Source organism: Lithobates pipiens, unplaced genomic scaffold, assembly GCF_037356315.1.
Source record: "Lithobates pipiens isolate NorthernLeopardFrog02 unplaced genomic scaffold, aLitPip1_a1.2 Scaffold_22, whole genome shotgun sequence".
In the NCBI taxonomy this organism is placed as follows: Eukaryota; Metazoa; Chordata; class Amphibia; order Anura; family Ranidae; genus Lithobates; species Lithobates pipiens.
In genome coordinates, this window is record NW_027507784.1 from 104,236,757 (window position 1) to 104,253,414 (window position 16,658).

At 45.3% G+C, this 16,658-nt stretch overlaps 1 protein-coding gene across 3 annotated transcripts in view; it reads right to left on the bottom strand.

The window, feature by feature from the left end:
- OLA1 (Obg like ATPase 1) overlaps positions 1-13,094 on the bottom strand; it is a 276,573-nt gene extending 263,479 nt beyond the window's left edge. Inside the window, exons 1-2 of one of the 3 annotated variants that reach the window (XM_077448032.1) lie at positions 12,941-13,094; positions 4,375-4,475 (exon numbers count right to left, since the gene is read on the bottom strand). In XM_077448032.1, coding sequence (XP_077304158.1) covers positions 4,375-4,475 — 101 coding nt within the window. In that variant the 5' untranslated portion in view covers positions 12,941-13,094. Of the gene's footprint in view, positions 1-4,374; positions 4,476-4,554; positions 4,715-12,940 lie in introns of those variants that run through there. The other 2 variants (XM_077448031.1, XM_077448030.1) reach the window with 2 other exon arrangements.
- Positions 13,095-16,658: the final 3,564 nt, after the last annotated feature.

Genomic DNA, 16,658 nt, shown 5'->3' on the forward strand with positions numbered 1-16,658 from the left:
AAAAAAAAAAGTTTTTGAAAGTCCTTTATTATTCTCTCGCCGCTGTTTACCAATCTTCCACGTGACATCACAAGGGACGGGCTCTTCGGGTGATGTCATTGGATGGCTACGCCCCATAGCTATATAAAAAGAGGTGCCAGACAATGGGGGACAACCCAACAGAGGAAGACGGCCACAGAAGAAAACCAACAGCTCAGAGCTATTTTTTTTTGCACTTAAAGGACTTATCAAAAAACTGTTTTTTTTTTTTACTTTTTAACAATTTTTTGGGGTGAATGGGTAGGGGTACAATGTACCCGATACAAACATTTAACAAGGGGGGGGCCTCATGTGAATGGGTATGTCTATTTTTCATCCACCAACGGATGGAGGAAGAACAGACATAGCCTGTGTGAAAGGACCCTTACTGTATTAGGCTACGTGAACTTTCATTTTGCTAAGTGAACATACTCTCTAACTTTAGAAAATCAACCTTCCTTTGTCACTCCTTCCTTGGCTAACTATATGGGCAAATCAATGCCTAGAGGCGATTCAGTTCGCATTGTGCGCTATATAAGTATTTCATTCATTCAATGCACTTGCCACACTTTTTTGATGATATGGCCTTATTAGAAAGTCCTGCCCCAAATTCATTAAAGCCTACTTCCGATGCATGCAACAAATTCAAGTAATTCCTCACTTTTACAATCTGGACTATGACAAATTTAGAAACACTGTTATATCTGTGATATATCTGGAGAAAAATAAGACCACTTCCATGTTGGAGTTAATTGTTTCACACATGCAAGTATTATTTTGCATACAAAAATCTGTCTGACAATTTTGCAACAGATTCATATACACCATATCTGCATTTACATTAATCTGTTTCAGGTTGTGCCATTTGGTGTGCTGACTGGAGAATCCTAACAAACGTCTGACACTTTTTATGAATTCCAGAGTACTGTATATGTGGGATACTACTTTCGTAAAACTGACCTACAGGTACTCATCAGTGATAAAAGCACTACTCCCATCCACACTCATAGCACATACATCAATCTGAACAATAAACTGCAGCCATTGAAAACGGTACAGACCATCTACAGGCTTAACTTAATCCAACAGAGATGGGTGGATTTGTTCATCATCATATAAAGAATTATATAAAGTTTTAAACCCCAGACATGAAATATGGCCAAAGCACATCCTTCTAGAGTGTGCACTTGTCTCAATCCAGAGCACTAAGCGTAATTTCTGTCTGCTGCTACGTTCCTCTTCTACTTGCATGAGTGATTTCTGACAAGTTTTATTGACACCAAAAGGTAAAATAGCGACAGGAAAGGGATCTCCAGCACACAGCATCCGATTATCAGCTTCAACTCTGTTCCTACAGAGTGTAACTTCAGCTCCCCGCCCCCTGCTTTCTGGAATCTCAGACAAGCTGTGCAAATTCTGGACTTTGAATGGCTGTAGAGAAGAGAGGGCCACAGGTACAACTTATGTAGGAGGATTTGTTTAATCTCTGTGTATCATATGAGGCCAGTCACGTCACTGGATATATGTGATGGTTTTACAACCATTTTAAAAAGGTATCATAAGTGAACAAGCATGGTCCTCACAGTTGTCCAAGCTTCTCATGTACACATGCCTGTTGCAGGTCAGTGACTCTCAGGGCCATGCTCATCACGACAGCACACGCATTACCACAATGTGTGACAACACATCATAAGTACATTGCTGTGCTGCAAAGCTATTCATTTTAAAGGACATCCCCAGGCAACTGAACAACAAACCTGTGTGCCAAGGCAACATGGCGCAAAGTAGTGAGGGAAGATGAGGAATGACAACTGCAGAGCATGCACCTTCAAAAACAAGTCCACAATGGCAGTGCCCACATTTCTTTACAGAAAGGTTTCTTATAAATAAATCTTCTTGAAATAAAACTACTGATCAACTAATCAACTACTGATCTCCAGAAAAGGCTAGTTGCCTACTAGATTCAGCCACCAACCTGGAACCACTATGCAGGTGATGAAAGTCAAAATCAGAAGTTGTTAACTGCATAATACTCTGAGGTCAGGGGCAACAAGTAATGAAGCTAGAGGACCAGCATTACCACTAGGCAACTAGCTTATTCAGTAGTCAGCATTAAAATCCTTGATGCTTCTCTCATGAAAGGTTCACTTTAAGTTTCTTTGTAGTGGTTTTAAATACAAATTGGTGGGATTTAGAAAAGAAAAGGGCCTATTTCACACAGACTTTAGACTTCAGCAGTGTGAACAACTTTGAAAACGTGCAAAACTGCAAGCAAGCTTTCTTGAAGCTTTTAAAAAGGAGAAGTCCAGCGTGAGCTTTTTAGGTTGGGCTTCTCTTAAGGGTCACAGAGTTGCAATTTGTTTTGCACTCCTGTGACCCGTTTTCAGCAGACAGCGGTCTGAAGTCACTGCCATCAGTCGAGGCAGCGCGTTATCCCGGCTTCCCAAGTCTGGATCCGCCAGCTGCCTTGATTGATGGTAGTCTCAGCGAGCACTCCAATGAGCATGGAGAAGCAGACCAGAAGCAATGCCGACTGACAGCTTCGCTCTGCTCGGGGAGGTGAGAGAACCGAGCCATCGGTGGTGTTCGTGGCTCGGTTCTCAGTGCAGAGACACCAGGGAACAGCTGCAGCATTGGTCTGATGCACCATCCACCAAGGTAAGTATGATTAGCAAAAAAAAAAAAAAAAAAAAAAAAAAACATACTTCCCTTTTAAAGCACCATACAGTTCTAGTTTGTAAATGCTGCACAAAGATCCTAATGGGAGTGCTGACTGCCACTTTAAACAAGCTGCTAGCAGGCTTCCGCATTCCTTGAAGTTTGTTGAAAGCCTGCTAGCAGCTTGCTTAAAGTGGCAGTCAGCGCTCCCATTAGGATCTGTGCTCAGGATTTACAAACTAACTGGAGTTGAATGGTACTTTAAAAGCTTCAACAAAGCTTGCTGAAAGTTTTGTAAATGCTTTGTCAAAGCTTTCTGTTCACACTGCTCTTATACAAGCGGAAACCATGTGAAAACAGGCCTTACTGGCACATTTCGGGTAATAGTTTCCTTTAGAACTACCTGCACCTGATTAAGACTGGCTCGGAGTCTAGAATCCCTTTATGAATACCCTCACTTCTATGTAGCCCTGCCTTGCAGCACTATTAATAAAACCATCACTGACTTCCCCAAGCTCTGACATTAGGATCAGTATAAACAGCTGCTAACATTAACCACTACAAATCAAGCTGAGGAAACCGGACAGATTATGGAGTGAAGAAACTCCAGGACCTGAGGGTGCTCTAATTCCAGGAAAACTGTGAGTAGAATTCCACCATTACATATAAATATTCTCCAGTCTATATCTCAATGTAAATAAGAGAAATGATGGTTAATTTCTCTTAATTACTTGGGCACTAATGATGAACTGAAGCATAAAATGTCGTTCACATGATTAAGGTGGGACTGGGATGGGGTTGTGTCTATTGGTAACCTGTGATCTCTGTTGACATCCCATCTATCACATGTATATAAAAATGCCTAGCCTCTCACTATTACTCCCCAAAAAATAAAGCAGTAATAAACTCCAAACCAAAACAATATTCATATGGCAGCTTACTAATGCTTAAATGTGGTGGCTGCATTCATTTTACTTTTCTAGGCTTTCATTTCTTTATTTACATCTGGTAATATGGCAAGTGAGTCTGTTATTCTTTAATTTGATTGAAAAAAAACATGCAACACCGACAGGGGTGCTTACAGTGATCAGCTTTTGTTCAAATATGTAAAACCTTTATCCAAATAGGAAAAGAAACACTGTCCTGTAACTGCTTAAAAAGCGTTAGCTGGAGTTCAACTTCAATTTGTTATTCAAGTCCATCTAAATCTGCTAGATCATTGAATGCAACCCTCTCCCCAGAATAACAATGCTGCTGTCCAAAGGGGGCTCCACTGCTCCTCTATCCAGAGTGGAAACACCCTACAGGAAATCTGTTACTGTCCAGGTAATCAGGTGGAAGAAAAAAAAAAAAAAAAAACTAATGCAGCCATCACATTAAAGTAATTGTAAACTGCAATATATTTAATTTTTGGTTGGTGCCAGGAGTTTCTATTAACTGCATAAAAATGCATGCATGCATGGGTGTAAAAACCATATCCCCAACCACACCTATAAACTTGTCCACATTCTCTGACATTCTTGTCCACATTCTTTTGTAGAATGACATACACCGAGTTTTATGGGTGGCCCTCGGTGATGTCAAGCGCTGCAGCCCATTCTCTGTATACATTATAATGTGACCACCACTGCTCTACCCCCTAAATCCAAGTAACTGGAATACTGATAAAAAGGTAAAATGAGAGCATGATTCACTCACCCCACATTGGGTAGTCCAACTATACCAATCTTCAGAGAAGTCCCAAATCGTCCAATAAGGGGATGTTGTTTTGGTCCATCGTCTACTTTCTTAGGAGGCATCTAAAATGTAAGCCAAAACCTTCATCATCATCCCCCAAGGCAGCCAACTGATATTAATACATGGGAATAATAAGTATACCTTTTTCGGAGCCATGGCTACATCACATTAAGGCCTTATCAAAAATGACACCAAAGAGTTCACTCCACAGCACCTAATCCAGGGTTAGATGGATCTCATGTTAAAACTAATGATTTCCTAAAACCAATTTGGAAGCTACAAGAACAGACACCCTACAGGCTAAGAATACGAGAGGGGCAGAGAGCAGCCCAGAGAGAATATGCTGAGGAGTCACTTTCTAAACGTGACACCTGACGCCATCAATATGGCCAACTGACAGCATCATGTGTGGCATGCTGCCAGAGCAGATCCTCTCCAGGAACATCTACTGTGCTGCACTGTGCACCATGCCACTGAAAAGAATTTTACTCTGTAACTGATTTTAGAATTTTGTTTTATTTACAAACATTAAAAAAAAAAAATAATTCAGAAACGTTTGTCTTATTTTTGGCGCAGGATTGTATCCTGCATGCTTTCAAATGATTCTTCTGTTACATCCCAGGGGTTGTGCCTGCTGGTTTAATCTGCAGTGACAGACATCCGTAGTGTACAATCCCAGCCAAACAAGGAGTAGTTAGAAGTATGGAATCAGATCCAGACACAAGCCAGATACCGATCACACCTCTGCTGAGATGCCTTTTTATGTAGTAAGGGTTCAGTGTGCTGAGGATCTCATACATTGGTCTAGGGAAGAAAGGCTGCCAAGGGTTCCCCAAATGTAATATTTATATTTATGATGTATATTCTGCACTGGAATATCAATGGAGAGGATTACTGGAGGCTATCAGTAACAAAAATATTTTCTGACATTTCTGGGAGTTACAATTTTACAAATTGCAGGGGAGTCACATGCGACTGTCTAGAAAGGGCCTTGCCCTAAAGTTCTGTTAGCGAGGGTTCACTCACACTGGCAGCTTTAACAATGTCTGGTTTATCTCCTTAGTCCAGTTTGTTTATGTAGTGTGAGTGCCCAGAACCATACACAGAAATGGCTAACAGAGGTTTTTTTTTTTTTTTTTATTAAATCACACATACCTAGATGGATGCAGCATCAGTCCATTTCTGCCTCTGCCGGAGCTAAGACTGAGAACAGAGCGATCAAACACCACTGACTGCTCGGTTCTCTGTGAGCAGAGAGCTAGTGACTGTCATTCATCGGCTCTCAGCTCCTCACTGGAGCGCTGGGCTATGGAGGGGATGGGAGCGGCTTGCCGAGAGGCTGGGCTAGGAGGCAGTTCAGGCTCCTGGGTGGAGCCCAACCATATGGTTTTGATCTTTATCCAGCCTGAGCCGGTGTTCTATCAGATTAGCGAACCTATCAGTTTAAAGAGCGGAAGTGACGATGTGTTCCACCGCTACCAGGTTTCTGGCAGAAATCTGACAGAACACCTGCAGTCAAAAGGCGGCAGCAGACATCTTACTACATCCAGCTATTAATAGTAATTTTAGCAATAAACTGAGCGGATATAGATATAGTATATTGACATCTATGATGCTGTTTTGATGTTACATTTTGAAAGAAGCTGGACACCAGCAGTAGGAAAGTGGCGGAGGCCATGTTGGTACACCCCGCATTATTCTGCGCTAAACCTTTAGGCTTTCAGAATTAAACATCATCACAGATGTTAATGTACCATATTTAGTTATATACGCTCACTTTATTGCTAGAATTACTCAGAAATTCAAGTCGCGGCTGAGTGTAGTAAGATGTCCAATGCCGCTGTTCTGTCAGATTAGCGAACCCATAGAACGGATTCGCGCAGTTGACGGGGTGTCACTCCCATTCGCTGATCTGATAGAACACCGGCTCTGTCAAGTCAGCCAAAAGCGGTCTGCTGAAAACGGGTCACAGGAGTGCAGAACTAACTTGCCCCCCTGTGATCCACAAGCTTTGGCTGTACTTCTTTAACCACTTCAGCCCCGGAAGAATTTACCCCCTTCCTGACCAGAGCACTTTTTGCGATTTGGCACTGCGTCACTTTAACTGACAATTGCGCAGTCGTGAGATGTTGTACCCAAACAAAACTGACATCCTTTTTTCCCCCCACAAATAGAGCTTTCTTTTAGTAGTATTTGATCGCTTCTGCAGTTTTTATTTTTTGCGCTATAAACAAAAAAAAAGCATCACTTTTGAAAAAATAAAACGCATTATTTTGTACTTTTTGCTATAATAAATATCCCCGTTTTTTTTTTCAAAAAGGTACATTTTTTCTCAGTTTAGGCTGATATGTATTCTTCTACATATTTTTGGTAAAAAATTGCAATAAGCGTATATTGATTGGTTTGCGTAAAAGTTATAGCATCTACAAAAAAAGGGGATAGATTTATAGCATTTTTATTTATTTTTTACTAATAATGGCGGCGATCTGCGATTTTTAGTGACTGCGACATTATGGCAGACTCATCGGACAATTTTGACACATTTTTGGGACCACTGGCATTAATACAGCGATCAATGCTATAAAAATGCATTGATTACTGTAAAAATGTCACTGGCAGTGAAGGGATTAACACTGGGGGCGATCTAGGGGTTTAACTGTGTTCCCCGGGAGGTAACTAACTGAAGGGGGAGGGGACTGACTAGAGGAAGTGACGGATCCTGGTTCTTAGCTAATAGGCACTCACGATCTGTCACTCCTCTCAGAACAGGGAAGTGTGTGTTTACACACTGTTGTGTCTCCTGGTCACGATCGCTCGGCCATGAGCATCTGCATCCCCGCTGTGCAGTGGGTGCACGCCTGCTATCCCGACCCCGCGAGCCAAAATATAGCTACGAGGGCTCGCGCAGGGGTGCATAACTGCGGTGGTTGGTCGGGAAGAGGTTAACGTGTCACTAAACCCACATCATTAAAAAAAATTAATAAAAAAAAAAAAACACCTATCAATAAATGGCGTATTACATGCTGTTCATACTCACTCAATCACTATGGGATTTGTTTTCTGTATTCTGCAAAAAAACCTTGTTGATCCTGCTGTTCTTTGTCTTCACCTTCAGCTCATATCCCCAATTAAGCTAGGGATTTGGCAGCTGTGGTTGCAACTCTGCACATGCTCAGTTTTCAGTATCCCTATCATATTTGAGCAGCCCATGTGAATATAGTCACCCATGTTGGTGCATACACAGTGGAAAATGACAGCCCACCCACCCTCCATGCCCAATAAGCAGATAAACACAATGGGGGTGGGATATTACATGTAGATTAACGGTGGCATCACCTCCCTTTTATTCTAAGACACAGGCTGGGGGGACATAAAACAGCCTGCGACAGGCAGAAATCCACCCACACCAAGTTAATGCCAAAAATAATAAAGATTTGACTTCAAATATATATTTGTATGACAATTTAAACGAACATTTGATATTATTTGCCAGTATCTTTAGTCTGTATTGTTTATTATTTTGAACATGTGACCATCAGCAGAGGACTAGAAGCTCCTCCTGCTTATATTTCCCTGCAGGCAGACTAGGAAAGATCAGGGTCACGTGACAGCTGTATATCGATTAGGAAAAAGGTACTTAGATGTTTGTTTTTATTAAAATTATTACAGTGCCATCATCCACATACAGGAATAGATGGGCACAGGTCTGACATGTCCCCTACTGAGTCAGAGCTAAACTGTTCCAATCACTAGAGGGTGTGAGCTTTGCTGATTGAGAGCTCTAGCTCCGATTCAGCATAAGGTGTTCCAGATCTCTGCAGAGAGACTACGGCTTGCACACAGGGTACAAGGGTTCTTTTGTGCAGCATGCTGGTAGGGGACAGGGTTTTCTACTGAGGCTGTGACTTATGGAAAGAAAAGAACTGTAAGACATTGGACATCTTTTGTTTTGATGCACCTGGAATGTATTCATTGGATTTAAACTGAAGGTTCACTTGGACTTAACTCGCTGCTACAGAAGAGACAGTTGTGAGTTGGTTGTTCGGGCAACATGCAACGCGCTTCTTAGTAACAATCTGTTCTTTGCCCAGAACATGGAGTCTGCTTTGAGAGGAGTGCTATATGAGAGAATAGACGTCCATCACAAGGGATGCATCAGCATGCCAAAATCTCTAAGCCCAATAGCGCGTTTTTGAAAATTCACACCACAGACAGCAAGTCACCACCGCAAGTGATTCTTGATCACTCCTATCTAGGACCACCAATAAGGCAGTACAGCTGACTCTCTGGTATGTGGCCCAGGCCCAATCAATGCAATGGGGGGAGGGGGGGCAGCAACCTGACAAGCAGAGCAGCCAGCTGTACTGCATGATCGCTGAAACCGATTCCACTTTGCGTGATTGAGTTGCGTGGGTGGTAGGGGCTCTCCTTAAACTGTGAATAGCCAGTTAAGAAGCTGAATGTAAAAAAATTAATAAATTGCCAGCAAAGAATAAATAAGAAAAACAATGGCATGGGTTCCCCCCAATCCACAGCAGACCCTTAAGGGCTGGTATGGATTTTAAGAGGAACCCTACACTTAAAATGTAAAAAAAATGGCGTGGCAAAAGTCCCTTATCCAAGCATGCAGCCCGGCAGGCCAGGAAAGAGCCTGAACCATACCAAGTCTCATGCCCTCAAAATAGAGGGGGTGCTTTGAGGAGGGGGGAGTCTGCATTCCCCAAAGCATCCTGTCCTCACGTTGATGGGGACAAGGGCCTCTGCCACACAACCCTGGCTGGTGGTTGTGGGAGTCTGCGGGCAGGGGGCTCATCAGAATTGCTCATTACCCATCCCTTGCCTGCATGCTTGGATAAAGGTATGGCATGGATTGGGGGGGGGGGGGGCCCGCACGCTATTTATTTTATGATTTTGGTGTGGGGTTCCCCTCAAAATTCAAACCAGACCTGAAAGGGCCTGGTATGAACTGGGGGGAGGGACCACACTTTTTTTTTCTTATTCCTCCTTTGCCGATGTCCCATCAAATACTGGCTCCCGTCGAAAAACGCCTCCAATGGGTCCGCACACGCACAGTACCAAATGTCACTCCAGCTGATATGTCGATCAGCTGGCTTGACGTCAACATAGCACATGCACAGATCATCAGAGGCCCTATCTGACGCTATGCAAACAGCAGAGGGAGAACGTACTTGTCAGATTCTGCCTCACTGGAGTGGGTTTTCTGTGTGCTGAAGGGTGTGTTTTGTGTGTGTTGCAGGGCGGGTTTAGTGTGTTAAATGGTGGGTTTTGCCTGTATCCAAGTGTGGGTTGCAACAGAGCCACAACAGTGAGGCAGAATCTGACTAGTACAGTCTCCCTCTGTTGTTTGCATAGCGTCGGATAATACCTGACGATCTGTGCATGCGTTAATGAACACGCCAGCTGATCAAAATATCAGCTGTTGTGAAGTTTGGTACTGCGCATGCGCACACCCATCGGAGGCATTTTTGATAGAACACCGGCAATTTTTTTTTACATTCAGCTGTCAATGGATAACCCCGACAACTGATGACTCATCAATTGTTAAAACGGAGTTCCACCCAGAAATGGAACTTCCTTTGATTCCTCCCCCTCCTCCGGCGTCACATTTGGCACACTTCAGGGGGAGCAGATACCTGTCAAATCCAGGTATTTGCTCCCACTTATGGCAAATGAGTACCGCACATTGTGTGGTGATCTACGCCATGTCCAGCCCCTCCTCCGCAGGGACCATTCAGAACGCACAGCGCTGTCATGTTCTCGTGAGCCCACCCCCCTACAGTTAGAAAATGCTGAGGGAACACAGTTAACCCCTTGATCGCCCCTAGTATTTAACCCCTTCCCTGCCTGTGACATTTATACAGTAATGAGTGCATTTTTATAGCATTGATTGCAGTATAAATGGTCCCAAAATAGTGTCAAAAGTGTCTGATCTGTCCATCGCAATCATGATAAAAATCACAGATCGCCACCAGTACTAATAAAAAAAAAGTAATAAAAATTAGATAAATCTATCCCCTATTTTGTAGATGTGATAACTTTTGTGCAAACCAATATACGCTTATTGTGTTTTTGTTTTTTTTAACCAAAAATATGTAGAAGAGTACATATTGGCCTAAACTGGAAGACTTTTTTTTTTATATATTTTTTTTTGGGGGGGGGGGGATATTTATTACAGAAAAAAGTAATATAGCTTTTTTTCAAAATGGTCACTTTGTTTATAGCGCGAAAAATAAAAAACAGCAGAGGTGATCAAATACCACCAAAAGAAAGTTCAATGTGTGGGGAAAAAGGGACGTCAATTTTGTTTGAGTATAGCAGTGCACGACCGCGCAATTGTCAGTTAAAGCAATGCAGGGCCGTAGCGCAAAAATGGGACTGGTCAGGAAGTGGTTAAAGGGGTTGAAAAACCTCCTGTGATGCAGCCCCCGCAGAGCTTTTACTTACCTGAACCCGGTCTTTTCAGCAACGGGGACGAGCACACCAGTTCCAGCCGGTGCCTCGGGTCCTGATTGGATAGATTGATAGCAGCGCAGCCATTGGTTCCCGCTGCTGGCAATCAAATCCAATGAGGCGGGATCAAGTCCTGTTTGTGTCAATGGACGCAGCAGGTCACGGGACCGTGCCTGCATGAGTACCCTGAGGGACAGCGCCTCTCCAAAAGGGACAATCGAGAAGGGGAGGAGCCAGGAGCGCCGCTGAGGGACCCCAAAAGGAGGAGGATTGGGGCCACTCTACACAAAACCAACTGCACAGAGGAGGCAACTATTACATGTGTGTTTTGTTTTTTTTAAAGAACCTTTACATATCCTTTAACAACTGGCTAGTCACAGTTGAGGGGGAAAACACACGCAAAATGCATGAAAACTGCATACAAAAATGCACCCAAAGCGGCATAGATGTGAACCTAGCCTGAGAGAGGTGTGCTATGTGAGAGAACAGACGTCCGATGAGGCGAGTGGCCCCCGGACGTACACGTGTCTATATAGAGTAACACACTGTCCAGGTGACGGAGCCCCAACACCTCATACATTGATGTGTCCAATAATAATGATTTTAGTGAAAATAGAATTGTGGTGTTCTCTTTGGGGGTGGGGGCCCTATGGGGTAGGCTCCTATGACTGGGGGTGGGGGCCCTATGGGGTAGGCTCCTATGACTGGGGTGGGGGCCCTATGGGGTAGGCTCCTATGACTGGGGTGGGGGCCCTATGGGGTAGGCTCCTATGACTGGGGTGGGGGCCCTATGGGGTAGGCTCCTATGACTGGGGTGGGGACCCTATGGGGTAGGCTCCTATGACTGGGGTGGGGGCCCTATCGGGTAGGCTCCTATGACTGGGGTGGGGGCCCTATCGGGTAGGCTCCTATGGCTGGGGTGGGGGGCCCTATCGGGTAGGCTCCTATGGCTGGGGTGGGGGGCCCTATCGGGTAGGCTCCTATGGCTGGGGTGGGGACCCTATTGGGTAGGCTCCTATGGCTGGGGTGGGGGGCCCTATCGGATAGGCTCCTATGACTGGGGTGGGGGGCCCTATCGGGTAGGCTCCTATGACTGGGGTGGGGACCCTATCGGGTAGGCTCCTATGACTGGGGTGGGTGGCTCTATCGGGTAGGTTCCTATGACTGGGGTGGGGGGGACTATCGGGTAGGTTCCTATGACTGGGGTGGGGGGCCCTATCGGGTAGGTTCCTATGACTGGGGTGGGGGGACCTATCGGGTAGGTTCCTATGACTGGGGTGGGGACCCTATCGGGTAGGTTCCTATGACTGGGGTGGGGACCCTATCGGGTAGGTTCCTATGACTGGGGTGGGGACCCTATCGGGTAGGTTCCTATGACTGGGGTGGGGGGCCCCATCGGGTAGGTTCCTATGACTGGGGTGGGGGGCCCCATCGGGTAGGTTCCTATGACTGGGGTGGCGGGCCCCATCGGGTAGGTTCCTGACTGGGGTGGGGGGCCCTATCGGGTAGGTTCCTATGACTGTGGTGGGGGGCCCTATCGGGTAGGTTCCTATGACTGGGGTGGGGAGCCCTATCGGGTAGGTTCCTATGACTGTGGTGGGGGGCCCTATCGGGTAGGTTCCTATGACTGTGGTGGGGGGCCCTATCGGGTAGGTTCCTATGACTGGGGTGGGGACCCTATCGGGTAGGTTCCTATGACTGGGGTGGGGACCCTATCGGGTAGGTTCCTATGACTGGGGTGGGGACCCTATCGGGTAGGTTCCTATGACTGGGGTGGGGGGCCCTATCAGGTAGGCTCCTATGACTGGCAGTCACAGCACAGCAGGACCAGCTCATGGACAGCTGATTCATACAGGATGTATAGAAATCACAGGAGCTGCTCTATGACTGAACGAGCACAGCCAGTCACCACCATTCAATGAATGAGCGAGTCTCTGCTAAGGGGTTGTGCAGCAGCTGAGGCTGAGCCCGGTGCCCAGGCGGCACACACACCCCTGACACGTGTACAGAGCCCGGCACTGCTCTGTCCGGTCACATGGGGGACACGGCTCCTCACCTCCGCTCCGAGTCACGTGTCACTCCCGGGAATGATGAGCAGCGGCGCTTTCAGGGTCTCTCAGGCACGTTCTACAGCCGGCGTCCCAGAGACGGAAGAGGCGGAGCCACCGGAGCGACGCGCACAGCGTGCGCCTACCCCATTGGCTGACGGCGCGGGGTGAGAGGTCAGTGCGACAGACGACTGCAGAGGGGAGAGCATGCTGCTTCCTGTGCCTCTCCCAGACAGGCGTGTGATGTGTGAGCAGACTGACAGCTGGGACTCTGCGCCCTCTTTTCTCCTCCACACCTGTCCCTTTTGTAGCTCTGTATTATTATTAGTAGCTCTGTGCTCAACATTGTTGGGGGGGCGCAAAAAAATGTTTTTTTGAAAAAAGTCAATTGAAGCTAAAGTGCAATCAAACACTGCCACTGTGCCCATCAAACACTGCCACCGTGCCCTTAAACACTGCCACTGTGCCCATCAAATGATGCCAGTGTGCCCAAATGCCACACAAAGGGAAGTTTGCCCACTGATTCAAGGTGATAGATCAATTTTGGACCTGGCCAACCCAGTCAATTTGATGGACTGGATTGGATAGCGATTGACTGGATAGTTTAGATAAGTCATCGTAATACATACAGTGGACAATCCATCTGATCAACACACAGGGAAGTTTGGCTACTGATGCAAAGGGATCAATAATTTTCGGACCTGACCAACCCACTCAAAGAGATTGGATAGTTTAGGCAAGTCATTTTTTCAATAAATATATATTCATCTGATAGATATGCCACACACAGGGAAGGGGATTTTGATTAATAATTAACCACTTCCGGACCGCCCACCGTCCTTATACTTCCGATGTTAGAAGGAGGATATCATTGTTATGGCAGCAGGGAGCTGCCAAAACCCTGGTATCCTCTGCTTCAGTGAGCGGTCCAGATTAAGATAAAAGTGGTCTCTGCGGCAGATTCACCACCAGATCACTTTCATTGGCAGCAGAAGAAGGCCCCCCCGCCACGATCCGGTGCCCTCTGCCGCTTACCGGAGCCATCAGCAGCGGCGGAGGCGATCAGATCCTTCCTTTGGCCTGAAATGGAGACGAGTGAGGGGAAGATGAGGGGAGAATTTTTTAGACATCGCGTATGAAGTTTTTTAAGGGTAAAAGTTTGTCGTCATTCCACAAACGGGTGCAATTTTGAAGCGTGACATGTTGGGTATCAATTTACTTGGCGTAACATTATCTTTCTCAATATAAAAAACAATTGGGCTAACTTTACTGTTGTCTCATTTTGTTAATTCAAAAAAGTGTATTTTTTCCAAAAAAAGTGCGCTTGTAAGACCACTGCGCAAATACGGTGTTACAGAAAGAATTGCAATGACCGCCATTTTATTCTCTAGGGTGTTAAAAAAATGTATAATGTTTGGGGGTTCTAAGTAATTTTATAGCCAAAAAAAACTTGTTTTTAACTTGTAGACAACAAATCTCAGAAAGAGTCTCGGTCCTTAAAGAGGGAGTCCACCTAAAAACTAAATTATTAAAAGCCGGCAGCTACAAATACTGCAGTTGCTGACTTTTAATAAATGGACACTTACCTGTCCCAGGGTCCAGCGATGCCGGAAGCCGAGCAATTGCTCGGCTCTCAGCTGCTGCCGCCGCCATTCTTGTTGAGGGAATCAGGAAGTGAAGCATTGCGGCTTCACTTCCCGGTTCCCTAGTGCGCATGCGCGAGTCACGCTGCGTGTCGTAAATGGTCCTCCTATCTCCTGGGACCTGTGTGTTTCCCAGGAGACAGCCGGAAGGGGCGTGACTCCTACGGGAGTTTATTCCCGGAAGTGGGTGCAGATACCTGTATTAGACAGGTATCTGCACCCCCCCCTCCCCCCTGAAAGGTGCCAATTGTGGCACCGGAGGAGGGGGGGAGGAATCAAATGAGTGGAAGTTCCACTTTTCGGTGAAACTCAGCTTTAAGTGGTTAAGATACAATAGTAACTTAAAAGTATTCATTAATACAGTAGCCGATTGATGCAAAGCAATTGAGAATATTATTTTCTGGGCTGATCAACTCAGTTTGATTGAATATATTGAAATGGAGTCTAAATCCATGGAAAGAGAAGTTATTCAACTGTTTGCAGATTTGATCATTTTGATCAAATTTCACATCCATTGGATTAACAAAAAAAAATTGATGTTTGTATGGTCACTATAAATCTATCAGGTGGAAGATGTAGCTATTTGATCACTTGGAAACATGATCTGTTAATTTAATCACACATCTATCAGATCATAAAATCAGCCTGTGTATGGGCACTAGAAGTCATCGGTCACAACTGGTGAGCAGGGAAAAAAAGGTGTAATTTGTGACTGTACTCTATGTTCACACATTCCCCCAATCCAGATATAAATAATAAGTACCATCCCCGCACTTCATAAAGCATATCTGGAAAAGTTGAGCGATATTGAGCTGGTGGTGTAATCTATTTCCAATGTTTATAGCAGTGTTATATCAGCTCTTACACCTATTACTGATAAGGTTCACATGTGCACACAGATAAGAGACATGGTAAGGTGACATGGACACACATACACAGATCAGCGATGAGGACTTACAGATCTGTTAATGAGGCTCCTGAGCAGGCTGAAATCCATGGCTAGTGACAGCTGTCCTGACACCTCCTCTGCCTCCTTCCTTCCATACTCAGTCTGGCTGGGAAGGATGTCTTACCTTGGTGTGTAGTCACACATGGAAGGCTGGTTTCCTTACCTCTACAGGATGGATGGGGAGGCTTCACATGGGCTGTGTGTTAACAAGTGCTGATTGTCAATGCTTCTATTATTTACACTCCATGTATATACCCAACAAGGACAAGCAACATACTGGTATGTTACTGGACTTTGAGTGGTTATACCAGAATGATGCCTGCAGGTTTAGGTATCATCTTGGTATCATTCTTTTCAGCCAGCGGTCGGCTTTCATGTAAAAGCAATCCTTCGTGGCTAATTAGCCTCTAGACTGCTTTTACAAGCAGTGGGAAGGAATGTCATCCATCCCCCCTCCCCCCACCACCTTCAGTGGTTTTCTCTGGTTCTCCTGTCCCAACAGGGAACCCGAGAATGCAGACGTTGGTTCCGCCAGCTGACGATGGAGCTAATCGGAGTCCAGAACGGCTCCAATCATCTGTATGGATTTTACTCCTCACTACCTATCACAGTTTATTAGATTTTTTTTTTATAACAAAAAGTAGAAAATATTTTTTTTTTCGAAATTTTCGGTCTTTTTCCGTTTATATCGCAAGAAATAAAAATTGCAGAGGCAATCAAATACCATCAAGAAAGCTCTGTTTGTGGGAAAAAAAGGACGCAAATTTTGTTTGGGGGCTGAAGTGGTTAAAGCGCATAATTAGAGCCAGAGGCTCTAATAGGCTTCAAAAAAGGGTGGGTTCAAAGCACAGATTTGGGGGTTGGTATATAATGTTCATCTCCCACGGGGGGTTGATGGTGTTCCCAGTGTTTGTCTCCCGGGGGGGGGGGGGGGGCATTGGTTTCCTGTCCCCTCCGAATTATTAAGCACCAGCCGCCACTGCATACACATACTGAGGCTAATTAATTAACCTACCAGCACATCTTTGGAATATTGTTGGAGAGCAAAGAACCTGGAGGAAATCCACAAAAAGCAGAAAGCACATGCAAACTCCATGCTTAGCTTCAATCCAAGGACCCTACTCCTGCAAGGGA